At 54.8% G+C, this 17083-nt stretch overlaps 1 protein-coding gene across 1 annotated transcript in view; it reads left to right on the forward strand.

Moving 5' to 3' along the window:
- IGHMBP2 (immunoglobulin mu binding protein 2) overlaps positions 1 to 17083 on the forward strand; it is a 28292-nt gene that overhangs the window by 3346 nt on the left and 7863 nt on the right. Inside the window, exons 3-10 of the mRNA XM_018043276.1 lie at positions 1541 to 1724; positions 2304 to 2401; positions 5842 to 6005; positions 6973 to 7173; positions 9035 to 9182; positions 14593 to 14767; positions 16409 to 16591; positions 16853 to 16971. Of these exons, the coding sequence (XP_017898765.1) occupies positions 1541 to 1724; positions 2304 to 2401; positions 5842 to 6005; positions 6973 to 7173; positions 9035 to 9182; positions 14593 to 14767; positions 16409 to 16591; positions 16853 to 16971 (1272 nt within the window). The remainder of the gene's footprint in view (positions 1 to 1540; positions 1725 to 2303; positions 2402 to 5841; positions 6006 to 6972; positions 7174 to 9034; positions 9183 to 14592; positions 14768 to 16408; positions 16592 to 16852; positions 16972 to 17083) is intronic.

The following is a 17083-nucleotide window of genomic DNA, read 5'->3' on the forward strand; positions in this document are numbered from 1 at the left end:
GATGAATAACTGATAAACAGAAAGTTGGAGGAAGGTGGTCCTTTAGGTGGAAAGGCACAGATCTGAAATCTGATGTGTTGCAACAGCTCCCGATCAGACATAGGTGGGGTTGGTTGTTAGGTTTCCATCTTCTGAAGAGCAGTTTTAAGGCTGTGTAGCTTAGAGATGTGAACTCTGCCATGTGGGCCCCACTCGGGGCAGCTGGTGGGGAAGGCACAGTGAGGTTGGAGCCCCCGGCACTCAGCCCCATGGAGACTCCCCCACCCCATGCACAGAACCAGACCTTGGGCCCAGGCAGGGGAACTGCTGCCACCTTCTCTTTGTCTTTAAAAGTTGGGGAGGGAGACAGGAAAGATTCAAGGTACAGATGAAACTCGTTTCCTAGAAGGATAATAGGTCAGAACTAAAATCACGTCTGGTGCCTGGTTGATGTGTGGTGTGGACTCTGACTCAGAATAAATGGGGTGTGAGTACGTGGGGGGCTCTGGCTGAATCTCCACGTGGACTCTGGTTCGGGCAGAACTGTTGGTGTTCAGGGGACAGAAGCAGTGAGCCTGGCGGGCTTGGGCAGGAAGGGGCACGTGGGCTGCGATCACTGGCAAGTGGCCCTGGGCACAGAGGGGTCGCCTGGGCCTGGGCCTGGCGGGCTTGGGCAGGAAGGGGCGTGTGGGCTGCGATCGCCGGAAGGTGGCCCTGGGCACAGAGGGGTCGCCTGGGCCTGGCTCCTCTCTGCGTCTTGGCTCCGCCCTCTCCTGGGTTGGCTCCTTCTCAGGCCCCATGGGGTGGCAGCTCCAGCCTGTCCATCTGCCCTGGTTTCTGGTCTAGGGGGAAGGGTGAGGGCCTCCTTCCAGCTTGCCCGGGCAAAAGTCTCAGGCTCCGATTGGCCCTAGGCTCACCCCCGAGGGGCTTGTGAAGCCCTGATTCGCTTGAGTGTGGGTCGAGTGCCCCATGCCCCTCAGACTTGCCTGGTGGAGGGTGAGTCACCAGAGCTGTCACAGGGGCGGGAAGCCCAGCTGAGTGGCAGCAGCCCCTTCCCTCCTTCAGCAGTGGTCACTGTCCACCTGGAGTGCCCGCCCCCAGGTGAGCTCCTGTGGCCACCCTGTTCGGGGCCCGCCCTGCTTACCTGTCTCCCCGCAGAGCGGCCCGCCCCACATGCCCTGCAGTGACCCTGTGCTCACGGCCCTTCTCACTGACGCCCTTGGCGCCAACCCCGCCAGGTGGTTCGGTTTGCTCCCCTCCTCCCAAAGTGAGGGCAGGGACTGTGATTTATTCCTGATACAGACCAGCGCCCAGAACAGTGCCAGGCGCAGAGGAAGACTTTAAATATTTCACTGACTGTCATGTTTGTGTTAAGCAGTTCATTCTGTGCAAGTGAATTTAATTATGTAATGTGAGTTAGAAGCTTCTTTTTTGCTGCTACCGACTTCATTTCTAATGAGAGTAACAGTTACAGTGGTTGAAATGTGCTGGCGTTTGTTGAATGAAATAATTCTCGTTTAACTTTGTTCAGCATTTATGTAACTGGTCTTTGCTCCTGCAGGTGACATCGTGGGTCTGTATGATGAAAGCGGTCAGCTGGCCACTGGGATCCTGACCCGCATCACCCAGAAAGCGGTCACCGTGGCCTTTGATGAGTCCCACGATTCCCAGCTGAGTTTGGACCAAGAGCATTCCTACAGACTGTTGAAGCTTGCCAACGATGTGACGTACAAGCGACTGAAAAAGTAAGTGTACGTAACTGGAAATCACACGTGCTGCTGCCGCTGCTAGGTCGCTTCAGGCGTGTCCGACTCTGTGCGACCCCGTAGACGGCAGCCCACCAGGCTCCCCGCCCCTGGGATTCTCCAGGCGAGAACACTGGAGTGGGTTGCCATTGCCTTCTTTGGAAATCACACGTACCATTTTCCCTGAACGTATCTCATTCCTACTGGAGAAGACGGCAAGCACCTGGGGTCTGGGGTTGGTTGCATGCCCCTTGAGACAGATGGTGGGCTTTCCTGGTGGCTCAGATGGTGAAGAATCTGCTGGCCATGCAGGAGGCCTGGGTTCAATCCCTGAGTTGGGAAGATCCTCTGGAGGAGGAAATGGCAGCCCACTCCAGTATTCTTGCCTGGAGAATCCCATGGACAGAGGAGCCTGGGGGGCTCCAGTCCACGGGGCCATAACAAGTTGGACACGACTGAACGACTAAGCACTATCACTGTGGGAGGTGGGTGGGCAGGGGCGGCAGTGTTGCGGGGGCCTCAGGCGCCGTGTCGATCCTGGTTGTCACTAAGCTCCTCGTTTTCCCTGTCCCTTGGCAGAGCTCTGATTTCCCTAAAGAAGTATCACTCTGGCCCTGCGTCCTCGCTCATAGAGGTCCTCTTTGGCACATCAGACCCCAGTCCTCCCAGCGAGATGCGTAAGAGCTTTTGATTTTCCTTTCCCGATTGAAGTCACTATGGGTAGTATCGTGACCGGTGTGACCGCAACCAGGGTGATCTTGGGCGATTTTAACAAGAGTTTGCGAATGTGCAGGGAGAAGTCTAACTTAGTGTCTTTATAAATTTCTTTGTGTGACTTGAACAAGTCAGTTACCTGCACACAGTGTCAAAGAAGTGGCTCATTCCATTGTTGTTGTTTTTAAATAATGCTGTTCCTAATGTATCTGAATATTTTATTTTGAAGTGGGAGGATATTTCTTCTGTGTCAGTGACCTGAGAGAACAGAGGATGTCCGATCTTACTGGGTTGGCCAAAAGGTTCGTTTGGGTTTTTCCATAAGGTATTCCTCATTGACTATGCTAAAGCCTTTGACTGTGTGGATCACAACAAGCTGTGTAATAAAAATTCCCACTCTTAAAGAGATGGGAATACCAGACTACCTTACATGCCCCCTGAGAAACCTGTATGCAGGACAAGAGGCTACAGTTAGAACTGGACATGGAGCAACGGACTGGTTCAAATTTGGAAAAGGAGTACGTCAAGGCTGTATATTGTCACCCTGCTTATTTAACTTATATGCAGAGTACATCATGCGAAATGCTGGACTAGGTGAATCACCAGCTAAAATCAAGATTGCTGGGAGAAATATCAAGAACCTCAGGTATACAGATGATACCACTTTAATGGCAAAAAGTTAAGAGGAACTATAGAGCCTCTTGCTGAAGGTGAAAGAGGAGAGTGAAAAAGCTGGTTTAAAATTGAGCATTCAAAAAATGAAGATCATGTCATCCAGTCCCATCACTTCATGGCAAATAGATGGGGAAACAATGGAAACAGTGACAGACTTCTTCTGGGGGGGGTGCTCCAAAATCACTGCAGATGGTGACTGCAGCCACAAAATTAAAAGACTCTTGCTCCTTGGACAAAAAGCTATGTCAGACCTAGACAGTGTTTTATAAAGCAGAGACATCACTCTGCCAACAAAGGTCCATCTAGTCAAACCTATGGTTTTCCAGTAGTCATGTATGAATGTGAGAGTTGGATCACAAAGAAAGCGGAGTGTCAGAGAATTGATGCTTTCAAACTGTGGTGCTGGAGAAGACCCTTGAGAGTCCCTTGGACTGAAAGGAGATCCAACCAGTCAATCCTAAAGGAAATTAACTGTGAATATCCATTGGAAGGACTGATGCTAAAGCTGAAGCTCCAGTACTTTGGTCACCTGATGCAAAGATCCAACTCATTGGAAAAGACCGTGATGCTTGGAAAAATTGAGGGCAAGAGGAGAAGGGGGCAACAGAGGATAGGATGGTTGGATGGCATCACTGACTCAAAGGACGTGAGTTTGAGGAAACTCAGGAGATAGTGGAGTGCAGAGGAGCCTGGTGTGCTGCAGTGCATGAGGTTGCAAGGAGTCGGACACGACTTAACAGCTGAACAATAGCAACAACACAAGGTGTTACGGAAAACAGAACATCCGCGGTCTCCCGAGGTGTCCACTGCAGAGGTGACCACGCTGACTCCATGGGCCCTGGGTGCTACCTGGACAGATTGGACTGAAACACGCTTGTGTGAGAGCCTCTGAGCCAGAGCTCCTGCATGTGCCCTGCTCCCCTGGATGCCGGCTACAACCAGGGCCCCTCGTGTTCCCTGAAACGGCGGAGACGGTGCTAGTTTCCACCACACCTGTGGGATGTTACGGAAACATCTGAACAAACCTTTTGGCCAACCCAGTGCTATATGCCTGATAGTGGTTTTTTATGGTTTGAAGAATCTCAGTCCTCAATACCTCTGATTGTTTTTTCTGTGTCCTTCAAATTGAGGAGAGATTGTGACATGTGTTAGTCACAGAACGTTTGGGAATAAACAAGGGGAGGGAAATCACTAAAACACTTGTCACGCAGAGTTAGCCTCACTGATGGGTGTGTGTATTCAGATAGCTGTTTTTCCGCATCCATGTAGAACAGGGTGTCTCTTTCACTTACACACACACCGCCCCCCCCCCCACACCCACTGTTCTCACTCACGTTGGTCTGTGCACTCTCTTGTCTCCTTCAGTGTCTGGGAAAACCTCATTTTGAGGGGTTTGTTACCTCATCAAGCAGCTGCCCTTCACTGAACGGTTCTCCAGACGCTGGACTTGGCAGTTTATGCAACATCTCTTCAGGGGTTCTAACACAAGGGCCACCCCACACCCTTCTCCTGGCACACTTGCGCTGACACCCTGGCGGTGTTGTCTGTACGCTCAGGGCTGCTTCCTATGGGGTTGGCCAAAAAAGTTGTTCACGTTTTTCTGTAACATGTCACTAACTTTTTGGCCACCCCAATACTTTCTCAAACTCTGAGAGCACATGCAAATGAGATTTTGTTTCTGGGCCTCCCTGGTGGCTCAGCGGTGACACACCTGCCTCCCAGTGCAGGAGATGTGGGCTCAGTCCCTGGGTCGGGAAGTCCCCTGGAGGAGGGCATGGCAACCCACTCCAGTGTCCTCGCCTGGAGCGTTCCATGGACAGAAGAGCGTGGAGGGCTACAGTCCGTGGGGTTGTGAAAGAGTGGGACACGACTTGGCAAGCAAACAAGAGCCACACATACACAATTACAACCTGTCAGTTTTCTCAAAGAAGATTTTCTTTCTGCCAGCCAGTTAGTGAGAGGCTGCTCTGAGCTGGGAAGGAGGTGAGCGCCGTCCTTGCTGCGCAGCGTGCCCTGAGGGTATCCGGCGTCCAGGGCAGCAAGGGCACCGCGTGGCGGCCAGGCTGCACGCAGGAGCTCTGGCTCACAGGTTCCCATGGTGCCTGTAAGTGTCTGTCTCGCGTGTCCGCATCAGCCGCCTGTGCCCGTGCGGTCAGCCAGCACAGCCGGCTCCGCAGTAGGCAGCGTGGGCTGGAGGCTGCGGACTCGGGGCTGGACCCAGCGGCACCGGCTCTGAGCACAGAGCTTACGAAGCAGATCGTCAGTCTCGCTTATGGAAAATTCAGATTGGAAATACCATCCTGGATCTGCTAGTGATTCTTTTCATTGTTTGCTTTTGTGGTTTTAAGGCCACGTAAAAAGGAACACTAGGGTGGGAACAGATATGTTCCAAGAGATATTTACTTCCCAGGGATCTGTTTTTCTGGAGCGTGAGTTGGCTGACTTTGTCAGTAAAGGGACAAGTGGTGAACACTCTAGGCTGTGTGGGCCGGGGCAGTGGTGAGCGGCTGGGGACGGTCCCCCAGGGAGCCTGCACACAGGACCTGCGGATTCCTGTCCAGGGGAAGACTTCTGAAAACCAAGCAGGTTGACTTCGTGTTGTCTGCTGACCCAGGGGAGGGCCAGCTCTCTCCCTGTCTCATGACATCCTGTATTTCCATCGGGGTGGGGTTGAGGGAACGGCACCGGATCACGGGGAGCCGGAGCCTCACTGTTGCTTGTCCCACAGCCCCGCTGACCTTCTGCAACCCCGCCCTGGACGCCTCCCAGCAGGAAGCGGTCCTGTTCGCGCTGTCCCAGAAGGAACTCGCCATCATTCACGGGCCCCCGGGAACTGGGAAGACCACCACTGTGGTGGAGATCATCCTTCAAGCTGTGAAACGGGGCTCAAAGGTGGGCGTGGGCACCACGTCCCCGCAGACACCCGTCACTCAGGTCTGCCGTGCTTGCAGGCCCTGAAGGGCCCAAGCCCAGTTTCCAGGCCTTGGGTAGGAACGTTCCCACGCGTTTACTGACTTATCGCTAGGCTGCACCCCTGTTGGTGTCTGACAGCGCCAGGGGTGTGGGCTTGTTCTCGGGGCTGTGGGTCTGGACTGGGGAGGCCTGGGGCACTGTCTGCCGAGCCACAGTCCAGGAGCCACCCGCTCAGCACCCGTGCTGTGTGCTCAGGCCCCTGCTGGGCAGGCAGGTGACCCGGCCCGTCTGTGCTCTTCAGGAGAAGGCCCTGCAGCCAGTCACAGGAGACAGACCTCTTTTGGTTAATTCAAGGGTCCCGTTTCCCGGTTCCTGAGATGTGGGATGGGATGGTGTGTGTTACCGTTCACTTAGACTGTTAATGGTTGAGAGAGGCTCTTTTACCCTCAACACGAGTTATCGTGGATTCTGAGCATGTGAAGCGGTTGTTACCTTTCTGGGTCGTAAGTGTTGGATAAGGATAAGAACTGGAGCAGTAACAGTCAAGATCTGTAGGTCGACGTTCCCTGGGTCCTTATGAACCAGGCACCCATCTAAGCCTTTGCAGCGTTTGCTCCTTCAGTCCTCAGAGAGATAGGTGTCCTGGCCCTGACCATCCCAGGACACGTCGAGGCCTTTTCCTTCTGGTTGCCAGTCAGCCTTTCTGGTCTTGGGAGCCCTGTAGGTTCTTTCAACCTGAGGTCTAGAACCCAGATGCCGTGTGCAGTAGCGTGACCATCAGGCCGTCTGCACCAGTCCTCACAGCTAGACGTTTACTCCATAACATCACCAGCTGTACACGCTCCACCCTCCTCTCTTTAACTTCAGGACTTCCCACTTGTTCTAATGTAAACTTAGGTGATTTTGTTTAGAAACCCCCAAGCCGAGCTTGAGCTGTGCCCTCCAGGTTCTGTGCTGTGCGCCCTCTAACGTTGCTGTGGACAACTTGGTGGAGCGGCTGGCCCAGTGGAAGCAGAGGATTCTCCGCCTCGGCCACCCAGCCCGCCTCCTGGACTCCATCCAGCAGCACTCACTGGACGCGGTCTTGGCACGCAGCGACGGCGCCCGGATCGTGGCCGACATCAGGAGGGACATCGACCAGGCCTGGGTGAGTAGCTCTCTGCCATGTCTGCCCCTCGTGTGGCTCTCTGGTCTGCAGTCTTTGCCAGGAGCAGGTGGCATCCTCCAGCGTTTCTCTGGCCTTCGCCGAGTCACAGACTGGGCTGAAACATTGGGCCTGCCCATGTCTGCTGGAGACCTGTGCTCAGCACTGAATGGGGACTCACTGTCTTCAGGGCGGTTTCATGAAGAGGCAAGCAGTTGTCTTGCAGGAAACATTGCTCTTAAGGGCTCCCTGTGTCTGGCATGTTGGCTGGATAATGATGGCAAGGAAAAAAAAGCAGGCCAAAAGTAAAAACTCAGAAAATACGCGTCCTCCCTAATTTTTCAGTCCATTAACATAAAACACGATGTCGGGGCTTCCCTGCTGGTGCAGTGGTGAGGGATCCACCTGCCAGTGCAGCGGACGCAGGCTCGACCCCTGACCCGGGAAGACCCCGCTTGCCGCGGAGCATCAGGCCGTGGGCAGCACAGCTGTTGACCCCGTGTTCTCGAGCCCGGGGCTGAGCCCTTGAGCTCCCCAGCGAGAGAAGCCACCACGGTGAAAAGCCCGCGCACAGCAACGGAGACCCAGCTCAGCCAGAAAGAGAAACACAAAGTGGAATGTAATCCTCGTGAGAAGGAACTCGGTAGCTGATAGGTCAGGGGGAAGTGCAGTTTCTAGAACTTTCAAGCTCTTTGGTTCTCTAGTTTACACATCCCCCCACACCCCGATTCCCTCAGTTGCACGTCTGCCCTTTGCTCACCACCAGCCCACCTCCTTGTGTCCGGGCCTCGCAGGGCTGGTGTGGAGACTCGGCCTTCCCCGAGGCCCGCAGGGGAGTGGGGACTCCAGGGGCAGACAGGACATTCGAAGGCTCACTCAAGGCTGAAGACGCTGGAGGGCTGCACCGACGTGATTCATGCCACCGCGCGTGTGCATGGCTTCATTGTCTTGTTCCTGATTATTTTTTAATTTTTTGGCTGAGCTGCAGGGCCTGTGGGATCTTAGTTCCCCAACCAGGGATCAAACCCGTGCCCCCTGCCCTGGGAGTGAGCACAGTCTTATCCGCTGGACGGCCACGGAAGTCCCCCTTGTTTTCAAATCTGTGCTTTGAGGGTTCTCTTCTCTGTAAGGCAGGCGTCCCGCTTATTGCTCCTACCGAAATACCTTTCCAAGTAGAAACCACAAATAAGGAAGGGGTTATGTGTCTTTTGCATCTGGAAGTAAGTCAAGGTCTAGGTGAACATTTAGGGGCTGGAGCAAATGTTTTCCTCTCCCGACGAGTGTGGAATGCTGAGAGGAGCTCCGCCTCCCTAGACCGCCGGGCCCAGTGCTGCAGCAGCAGGCACCGTTTCTTCCCCGGGAGCGCTGCTGATGACTGTGGGGCAGGGCCGGCTCCCCGGGCTGAGTTTACTGCTCTCTGGGGCCCCACACTCTCCCCAGCCTCTCCCTGCACAGCTGACAGTGGCCTTGAGGGCCCTGAGGCCAGTCAGGGCATCACCTACGTGGATCTGTTGCTCTTTCAAGAAAGACTTAAAAAAAAAAAAAATATATATATATATATATGTATATATATAAAGTATTTATGTATTTGGCTGCACTGGGTCTTAGCTGAGGTACAGGATCTTTAGCTGTGACATGTGGACCCTAGTTCCCCCACCAGGGACTGAAGCCAGACCTGCTGTTCTGGGCACGCAGAGCCCTGGCCCCTGGACCACTAGGCAAGTCCCAAGACTTTTGACTTTCTATCACCTTCAAAGGACCTTAGGGAAGCGGCCCAATTGATGATAAGTAAAAGTGCTTTGTGAATTAAAAAGAGCTAAAAACAAAGTCGAGTCAGAATTATTATCTTTCCTTTTCTTTGTAGGCGAAAAACAGAAAGACCCAGGATAAGAGAGAGAAGAGTAATTTTCGAGATGAAATCAAGCTGCTGAGGAAGGAGCTGAAGGACAGGGAGGAGGCAGCCATGCTGGAGAGCCTGGCGGCAGCCAATGTAATCCTCGCCACAAACACAGGTGAGGGGCCCGGCGTCCACCGCCCCGCCTGCCTCAGCACCCCGTGGAGGTGGGGAGCGTGCCCGCTTGTCCGCTTTCTGGGAGCGTTTCATAGAGGTGTCTTTAAGATCTGGTAGAATGCACCAGTGGAGCCCCTCTGGGTCTGGAGTGTTTTCCTCAGGAGTCTTTTTTTTTTTTTTTTAAATTTTTATTTTTACTTCATTTTGCTTTACAGTACTGTATTGGTTTTGCCATACATTGACATGAATCAGCCATGGGTGTACATGAGTTCTCAATCCTGAACCCACCTCCCAACCCCATATCATTTCTCTGGATCATCCCCGTGCACCAGCCCCAAGCATCCTGTATCCTGTATCAAACATAGACTGGCAATTCGTTTCTTACATGATAGTATACATGTTTCAATGCCATTCTCCCAAATCATCCCACCCTTTCCCTCTCCCACAGACTCCAAAAGTCCGTTCTAAACATCTGTGTCTCTTTTGCTGTCTCGCATACAGGGTTATCGTTACCATCTTTCTAAATTCGACATATATGTATTAGTATACTGTATTGGTGTTTTTCTTTCTGGCTTACTTCACTCTGTATAATAGGCTCCAGTTTCATCCACCTCATTAGAACTGATTCAAATGTATTCTTTTTAATGGCTGAGTAATACTCCATTGTGTATATGTACCACAGCTTTCTTATCCATTCATCTACTGATGGACATCTAGGTTGTTTCCATGTCCTGGCTATTATAAACAGTGCTGTGATGAACATTGGGGTACACGTGTCTCTTTCAGTTCTGGTTTCCTCGGTCTGTATGCACAGCAGTGGGATTGCTGGGTCATAAGGCAGCTCTATTTGCAATTTTTTAAGGAATCCCACACTGTTCTCCATAGTGGCTGTACTAGTTTGCATTCCCACCAATAGTGTAAGAGGGTTCCCTTTTCTCCACACCCTCTCCAGCATTTATTGCTTGTAGCCTTAGGAGTCTTTTAATTGCAAATTCAGTTTCCTTAATTGTCGTGGAATATTCAGGGTGTCTCTTCTCAAGAGAGCTTGTGTCTTTCAAGGAATTTGTCTGTTTAATCTAAGTCTTTGAATTCCCAGGCATAAAATTGTTCATAATAACCCCTTATCATTAAAAAAAAAAAAATCTGTAGCATCTGTGACAGTGTTACCTCTTTCACTTCTGAGATTAGTGACTTGCATCCTAGTTTTTTTCCTCTGATCTTCTGGCAAGAGGGGTATTAATTTTATCGATCCCCTCAAAGCGCCAGCTTTTGGTCCCGGCAGCTCTCTCTGTCGTTTTCCTGTTCCCTGTTGCACTGACCTCGGCACTGGTTCATGTGGGTTCCCTCTGTCCGCTCACCTGGGTTTAATTTGCTCTTCAGTTTCCCTTTTCTTCCGGTGGACGTGGAGGGCTTTGATTCGTATTGATTTGAGCCCGTCATCTTCTGTGCTGTAGGCGTTTAGTGTTGTACGTGTTTCCCCGTGCACTATTTCCACGGCATCCCGTAACTTCTAACGTGCGTGTTTGCATTTTCATTCATTGTGAAATAAACCGTCTCATTTCCCTTTTCTTTTTTGACCCACAGTTATTTAGAATTGTGTCATTCTCTTTCCATGTATTTGGGGGTTTTCCAAATATCTTCCTGTGGTTGATTTCTCATTGAATTCCATGTGGGCAGAGGATACACTGTGTACGACTTGGATCGTTTCATCGAGATTTGTTTCATGGTCCAGAATGTGGTCTTTGTGAGTGTTCCGTGCACACTTGAAAGGAACACCTTCCCTGGTTCTGTTGAGGTTTCCTGTCATGGTTGATACTGTGGTTCAAGTCAGTATCCTTACTGATTTCCTGTCTTCTCATCCTGTCCCTTACCGAGAGAGGGGTGTTGAAATCAACTGTAATTGTACATCTGTTTCTTCTTGGAGTTCTGTCAGTGTTTGCCCCATGTCCTGCGTAGCTCTTTTATTAGGGGCTTGAATGTTATGGTCTCTTTATTAATTAACCAATTTATCATCCTGAAACGAACTTCATTATCCCTAGTGTGTTCTCTTTTTTGAAATATTATTATTTAGTTGTTCAGTTGTGTCCGACTCTTTGCGACCCGCCAGTCCCGCGAGGACTACAGCCCCCCAGAGGACTGTCCGTGGGATTCTCCAGGCAAGTATCCTGGAGCGGGATGCCATGCCCTCCTCCAGGGGATCTTCCCGACCAGGGATTGAACTCTTGTCTCTTGTGTCTTCTGCACTGTAGCGGATCCTTTACCCCTGAGCCCCTTGGGAAGCCTTCTGAAGTCTGCTTTGGTAGAAAAACAGCCATTCCAGCTGGAGACCACGTCTGGCGGCTTTAGGCCTTTCTGATGTGGCCACTCGGTTCTTAAAAGCCAGCGAGTAAAAGAGTGTTGTAGCAAGATGGGTTACACTCTTTGGTAACATCGCCACGACATGAACCCCCCTGTCACCTTGGCCGTATTCTGTTGGCTCAAAGCAAGGCCCAGGTCTGACGCACACTTCAGGGGAAGGGGCTACACGGGGTGTGACTGCTAGGAGGCCAGGATCAGGACTGGGTGGGCGGCCCTGAGGGTCGGTCTGCTGCCGCCCCTCAGAGGGGCTGCTCTCAGGAACAGAGCCCAGCTTCTGATTTACTCTGTAATCCTTGCTTTGTCCGGCTGTCTTTTAGATCAGACAGGATGGAAACAGGGTGCACTAATACTGTCATGCTGTCTATCACACCCCGTGTCGCTGCCTCTTCTGGCGCCTTTTGCTTCTTCTGTAAATTTGCGTTCCTCTCTGGCGTCCTTCATGTCACCCTGAAGGACTCTCTTTAGTCTTTCTCAGCTTTTCTTTACCTGGGTGTACCTTTTCTCTCCTCTGTTTTCGAGGGACTGTTGTGTTGGAGGCAGAGTTCTCGGTTGACAGTCTGAGTTGTACGAACATGCCGCCCCTGCCCTCTGCCTCCATGGTTTCTCACGAGTCGGCAGCGTCAGTCTCTCTGAGGATCCGCTGCATGTGATGGAGCGCCGCTTTCTCTGTCTTCCGGCAGCGTGACTGTGACGAGTCTCCCTGTGGCTCCCTCTGGGTTAGCCCTGTGGAGCTTGTTGAGTCCCCTAGGTCTGGGCGCTGTTGTTTTCGTCAGATCGCGAAGCTTCCATACTCCATTACTGTTCCAGTGCTCCTCTGGCCCCTTTCTCTCTCCGTTCCTTCTCGGGCTCCTGGGATGTGCTCGTTGGTGCCCTTGACGGTGTCCTGTGGGTCTCCGAGGTGCTGGGCATTGCCCTTCGTTATTTTTCTGTTCTGTTTCTCCGACTGAATAATTCAGCTGGCTTGAGTGCTGGTTCCTCTGCCTGTTCAAATCTGCTGTTTAGCTCTTCCGGTGAATTTCAGCTATCGTACTTTTCAACTGCAGAGTGTATTTTTTTTCTATGGCTTAAATCATTTATTTTTTTTCTTTTTATTTTATATCAGAGTACAACTGATTTATAACGTTGTGAGTTTTGGGCTTTTTTTAAAAGGTCATTTCTGTCTCTTTATTGATAGTCTTGGTGGGACATCATTCTCAGACAGCCTTTTATTTCGTTAGACGAGGCTTCCTTGTTCTCTTCGTACACGTTTAAAGTAGCTGATGGTAAAGTGTGTGTTTGGTAAGTCTGCCATCTGGGCCTTCTCAGGAATGGTTTCTGTGGATCGCTTTTCATCCGTGAGTGGGCCGTACTTCATTTCCTTGTCTGTCTTGTAACTTTTTGCTGGAGACTGACCACTGTAAACGGTGCTGTGTGGGATGCTGGAGGTCAGGTCGTCTTCCATCCCCTGATTTGTTTCTTCTCCTTGTGGTCATGTCTGTCCAGCGATTTTCCTGAGCGGCTCCTTGTCCTGGGCGCTGCTGCAGCCCTGCTCCCTTAGCTCACGGGCAGGTGATGGTTGGATGGAGGCCCTCCAAGTCCTGGGACCACCAAACCGTCTGTGTCCAGGAAGGAGGGACTGGCTGTGGTGGTTTTGTGTCCTTGGGTACATGGTGATTTTCGCCCAGCAGTTAATTGTTCTGTGTGTCCAGGAAAGCACCTAAAAAGGGAATTAACTAAGCTCTAAATTCAGAAAATGATATAGAAGCAGTATTTACAATTAAGGCAGCCTTCTCTGGGGTCCCAGCCCCAGAAGGGAGAGTGACTGTGGTGAACGAAGTGCTGCGGTGGCCCGTGGCTGGGGCTCACCACTCCACACCCGAGCGCGGGCTGGGGCCACAAGCCCTGGGATGTCCTGCTGACCCTCATTCCAAGAGGTGCTTATTCCAAGAGTGCTGGGGTGGCCCGTGGCTGGGGCTCACCACTCCACACCTGAGCACGGGCTGGGGCCACGAGCCCTGGGACGTCCTGCTGACCCTCATTCCAAGAGGTGCTTATTCCAAGAGTGCTGGGGTGGCCCGTGGCTGGGGCTCACCACTCCACACCTGAGCACGGGCTGGGCGCACAAGCCCTGGGATGTCCTGCTGACCCTCATTCCAAGAGGTGCTTATTCCAAGAGTGCTGGGGTGGCCCGTGGCTGGGGCTCACCACTCCACACCCGAGCACGGGCTGGGGCCACGAGCCCTGGGACGTCCTGCTGACCCTCATTCCAAGAGGTGCTTATTCCAAGAGTGCTGGGGTGGCCCGTGGCTGGGGCTCACCACTCCACACCCGAGCGCGGGCTGGGGCCACGAGCCCTGGGATGTCCTGCTGACCCTCATTCCAAGAGGTGCTTATTCCAAGAGTGCTGGGGTGGCCCGTGGCTGGGCTCACCACTCCACACCTAAACATGGGGCTGGGGCCATGAGCCCTGGGATGTCCTGCTGACCCTTATTCCAAGAGGTGCTTATTCCAAGAGTGCTGGGGTGGCCCGTGGCTGGGGCTCACCACTCCACACCTGAGCACGGGCTGGGCCCACAAGCCCTGGGATGTCCTGCTGACCCTCATTCCAAGAGGTGCTTATTCCAAGAGTGCTGGGGTGGCCCGTGGCTGGGGCTCACCACTCCACACCTAAACATGGGGCTGGAGCCACGAGCCCCGGGACGTCCTGCTGACCCTCATTCCAAGAGGTGCTTATTCCAAGAGTGCTGGGGTGGCCCGTGGCTGGGCTCACCACTCCACACCTGAGCGCGGGCTGGGGCCACGAGCCCCGGGACGTCCTGCTGACCCTCATTCCAAGAGGTGCTTATTCCAAGAGTGCTGGGGTGGCCCGTGGCTGGGCTCACCACTCCACACCCGAGCGCGGGCTGGGGCCACGAGCCCCGGGACGTCCTGCTGACCCTCATTCCAAGAGGCAAACGTGCCACGCAGGCCTTAATGCTTAGCCAGACTGTGAACCAGTGGCTCGTCGGGTCTCTTCCGGGGTGCCTGCAGCTGTTAGCGCCTCTGTGAAGGCTCACAGCTCCGGTTCCCACCAGGCGCCTCTGCGGACGGCCCGCTGAAGCTGCTGCCCGACGGCCACTTTGACGTGGTGGTCATCGATGAGTGTGCCCAGGCCCTGGAAGCCAGCTGCTGGATCCCCCTGCTGAAGGCCCGGAAGTGCATCCTGGCCGGAGACCACAAGCAGCTGCCCCCCACCATCGTCTCCCACAAGTGAGACCCCTCCGTCCCTCACCTGCCACCCCCTTGTGCGTCCCCCCAAGTCCAGCTCGGAAGCCCAGGCTCACCCAGAGGCCCTGGACCAGTGGGGAAGCCCGGCCCATGGACTGAGTTAAGATTGTGGGGGGCAGGTGGCTCCCTCAGCATCTGAGCCCTGACTTAGGGGAGGGAGAACCCGGGGGTCATTTTGATTGAAGGTGCAGTTTCAGTTACACCCACACAGAGGAAGTAGGCTCTCACGATGTGTGACTTACAGACCCCAGAGATGGCGAAGGCAGGGTGCAGCGAGCGGGGACGGGCGGCTGGCTGGCCTGGGTCAGCAGCGGGCAGGGCTGGAGTGCTGTTGGCAGACCTGTCACCTATAAGAGAGACAGTCTCATGCGCCTCCCTGAGGGCACGCGGTCCACACAGAGGGCTGGTGCACAGGGCCCCTAAGGCCTCCTCAGGAAGCAGCCACTGAGCCGAGGCCCCCGAGCCCTCCTCCTGGACAGCATCCATGCCCACCTGTCACCTGTCACCCCAGGTTCAGGTGGTGGGGGCAGAGGTCACTAGCCTTTCCCTGGCTTTGGTCTCTATGGGGATTGTGGGTGGGGCCCCGGGTGAAGCAGAGCGGGAGCTGACGGTGGGAACTCTGAGCTCAGGGCCTTCTCTGGACGTGCAGATGCTGGTGTGGGCCTGTGGTCACGCTGTGACACCCCCGGGGCCGCAGCTCCGAGAACAGAGCTGTTGCTCACCGCTGGGTGTGCCATCCACCGTGTGCCCATGCTGGCTCCTTCAGATGCCAGCTAGGTCAGACCCTGAGCTCCTTGAGGGTGGGTCACCTGGTGTGTGCTCAGATCCCGCCTGTTGAGTGGATGTCCCCTAATGTGGCAGGTGGAGGTGTGAGGCTTGGGTGTGCGAGCAAGACTGTCGGTGGAGCTGGCAAGAGGGGAGCAGGGACCCCAGAACTGAGGGGTGTGCAGGTCAGGGTCCCACAGAGAGAGGGTGTCTAGCCGCCAGAGGCTTCAGAGTAAGGATCTGGAGGGGACTTTGGGCTGGATAAAGGGGGGACGGGAGTGTGCTTTGGAGAAGTGTCCTGTGGGAGCCAGATGTCCGGGTAGGGGTGGGTGTGGATGCTGTCCAGGAGGAGGGCTCGGGGGCCTCGGCTCAGTGGCTGGTTCCTGAGGAGGCCTGAGGGGCCCTGTGGAGCAGCCCTCTGTGTGGACGGCGTGCCCTCAGGGAGGCGCACGAAACTGTCTCTCTGGGGGATTTTGGGGGATTTGGGGGGATGTGTGGGGTGGGTCGAGCTGGGTGTTTCTGGGTTTGCAGTTGGGACTGGGTCCCTTCACCACTCATGCCCATGGCCCTGCTGTTGGTAGGTGCCTGTACTGAACAGTGGTAACCCAGGGAGGTTAGGAGGGAGTGCGGGGCCTGCAGCAGGCCCGGACACCGTCCCTTGGTGGGCCGAGGTCGGCTCTGCGCCAGGCGGCCCGGCTGGGTCTGGCTCCGTGGCTCGCTGGTAGACGTGGGCACTTCCAGGGGGCCGTTCCCTTAGTTCTGGGAGGGAAGTGGGCTGAGGTTTGAGGGCTGCCTCCCGCCGGCCCCTGGTTGAGGCTGCACTCGGGACTCGGGCCCCTCGCTGCTCTCCCCGGGCAGGGCCGCGCTGGCGGGGCTGTCGCGCAGCCTGATGGAGCGCCTGGCGGAGCGACACGGAGCCGGGGCGGTGCGGATGCTGACGGTGCAATACCGCATGCACCAGGCCATTGCGCGCTGGGCCTCGGAGGCCCTGTACCACGGGCAGCTCACCGCCCACCCTTCCGTGGCCGGGCACCTCCTGAGGTGAGTGACTCCGCTGTACCCTGCCCCGTGTCCCCTGAGCCACACTCCGTAAAGATGTGGGTGTGGAGGTCGCCTCTGAGACCGGATTTCTGGCCAGAGCACGGGTCAGGCTTCTCCAGGGTGAGGTCCTCCGACCGCGATGACTGTGCTTCCCTCCCCCTGCTGTCTGGTGCGGGGTCAGGGCTGGGGAGGGCGCGGGAAGGGCAGCGGGGCCCTGCCTGTCGCCGGGGCCTCCCGTGTTCAGTGTCGGCCTGTGTGCAGGGACCTTCCAGGCGTGGCGGCCACCGAGGAGACGGGCGTGCCCCTGCTGCTGGTGGACACGGCTGGCTGCGGGCTGCTGGAGCTGGAGGAGGATGACGAGCAGTCCAAAGGGAACCCCGGTGAGCGGGCTGGCCCGGGCCCCTCTCAGCCGCCTGTGTCAGAGAGGAGCCGCGTGAGAGCAGGGGCGTGGGTCCTGAGCCAGGCGCCCTGGGCAATGGGGCACCGTGGGCG

Source organism: Capra hircus, chromosome 29, assembly GCF_001704415.2.
Source record: "Capra hircus breed San Clemente chromosome 29, ASM170441v1, whole genome shotgun sequence".
NCBI lineage: Eukaryota > Metazoa > Chordata > Mammalia > Artiodactyla > Bovidae > Capra > Capra hircus.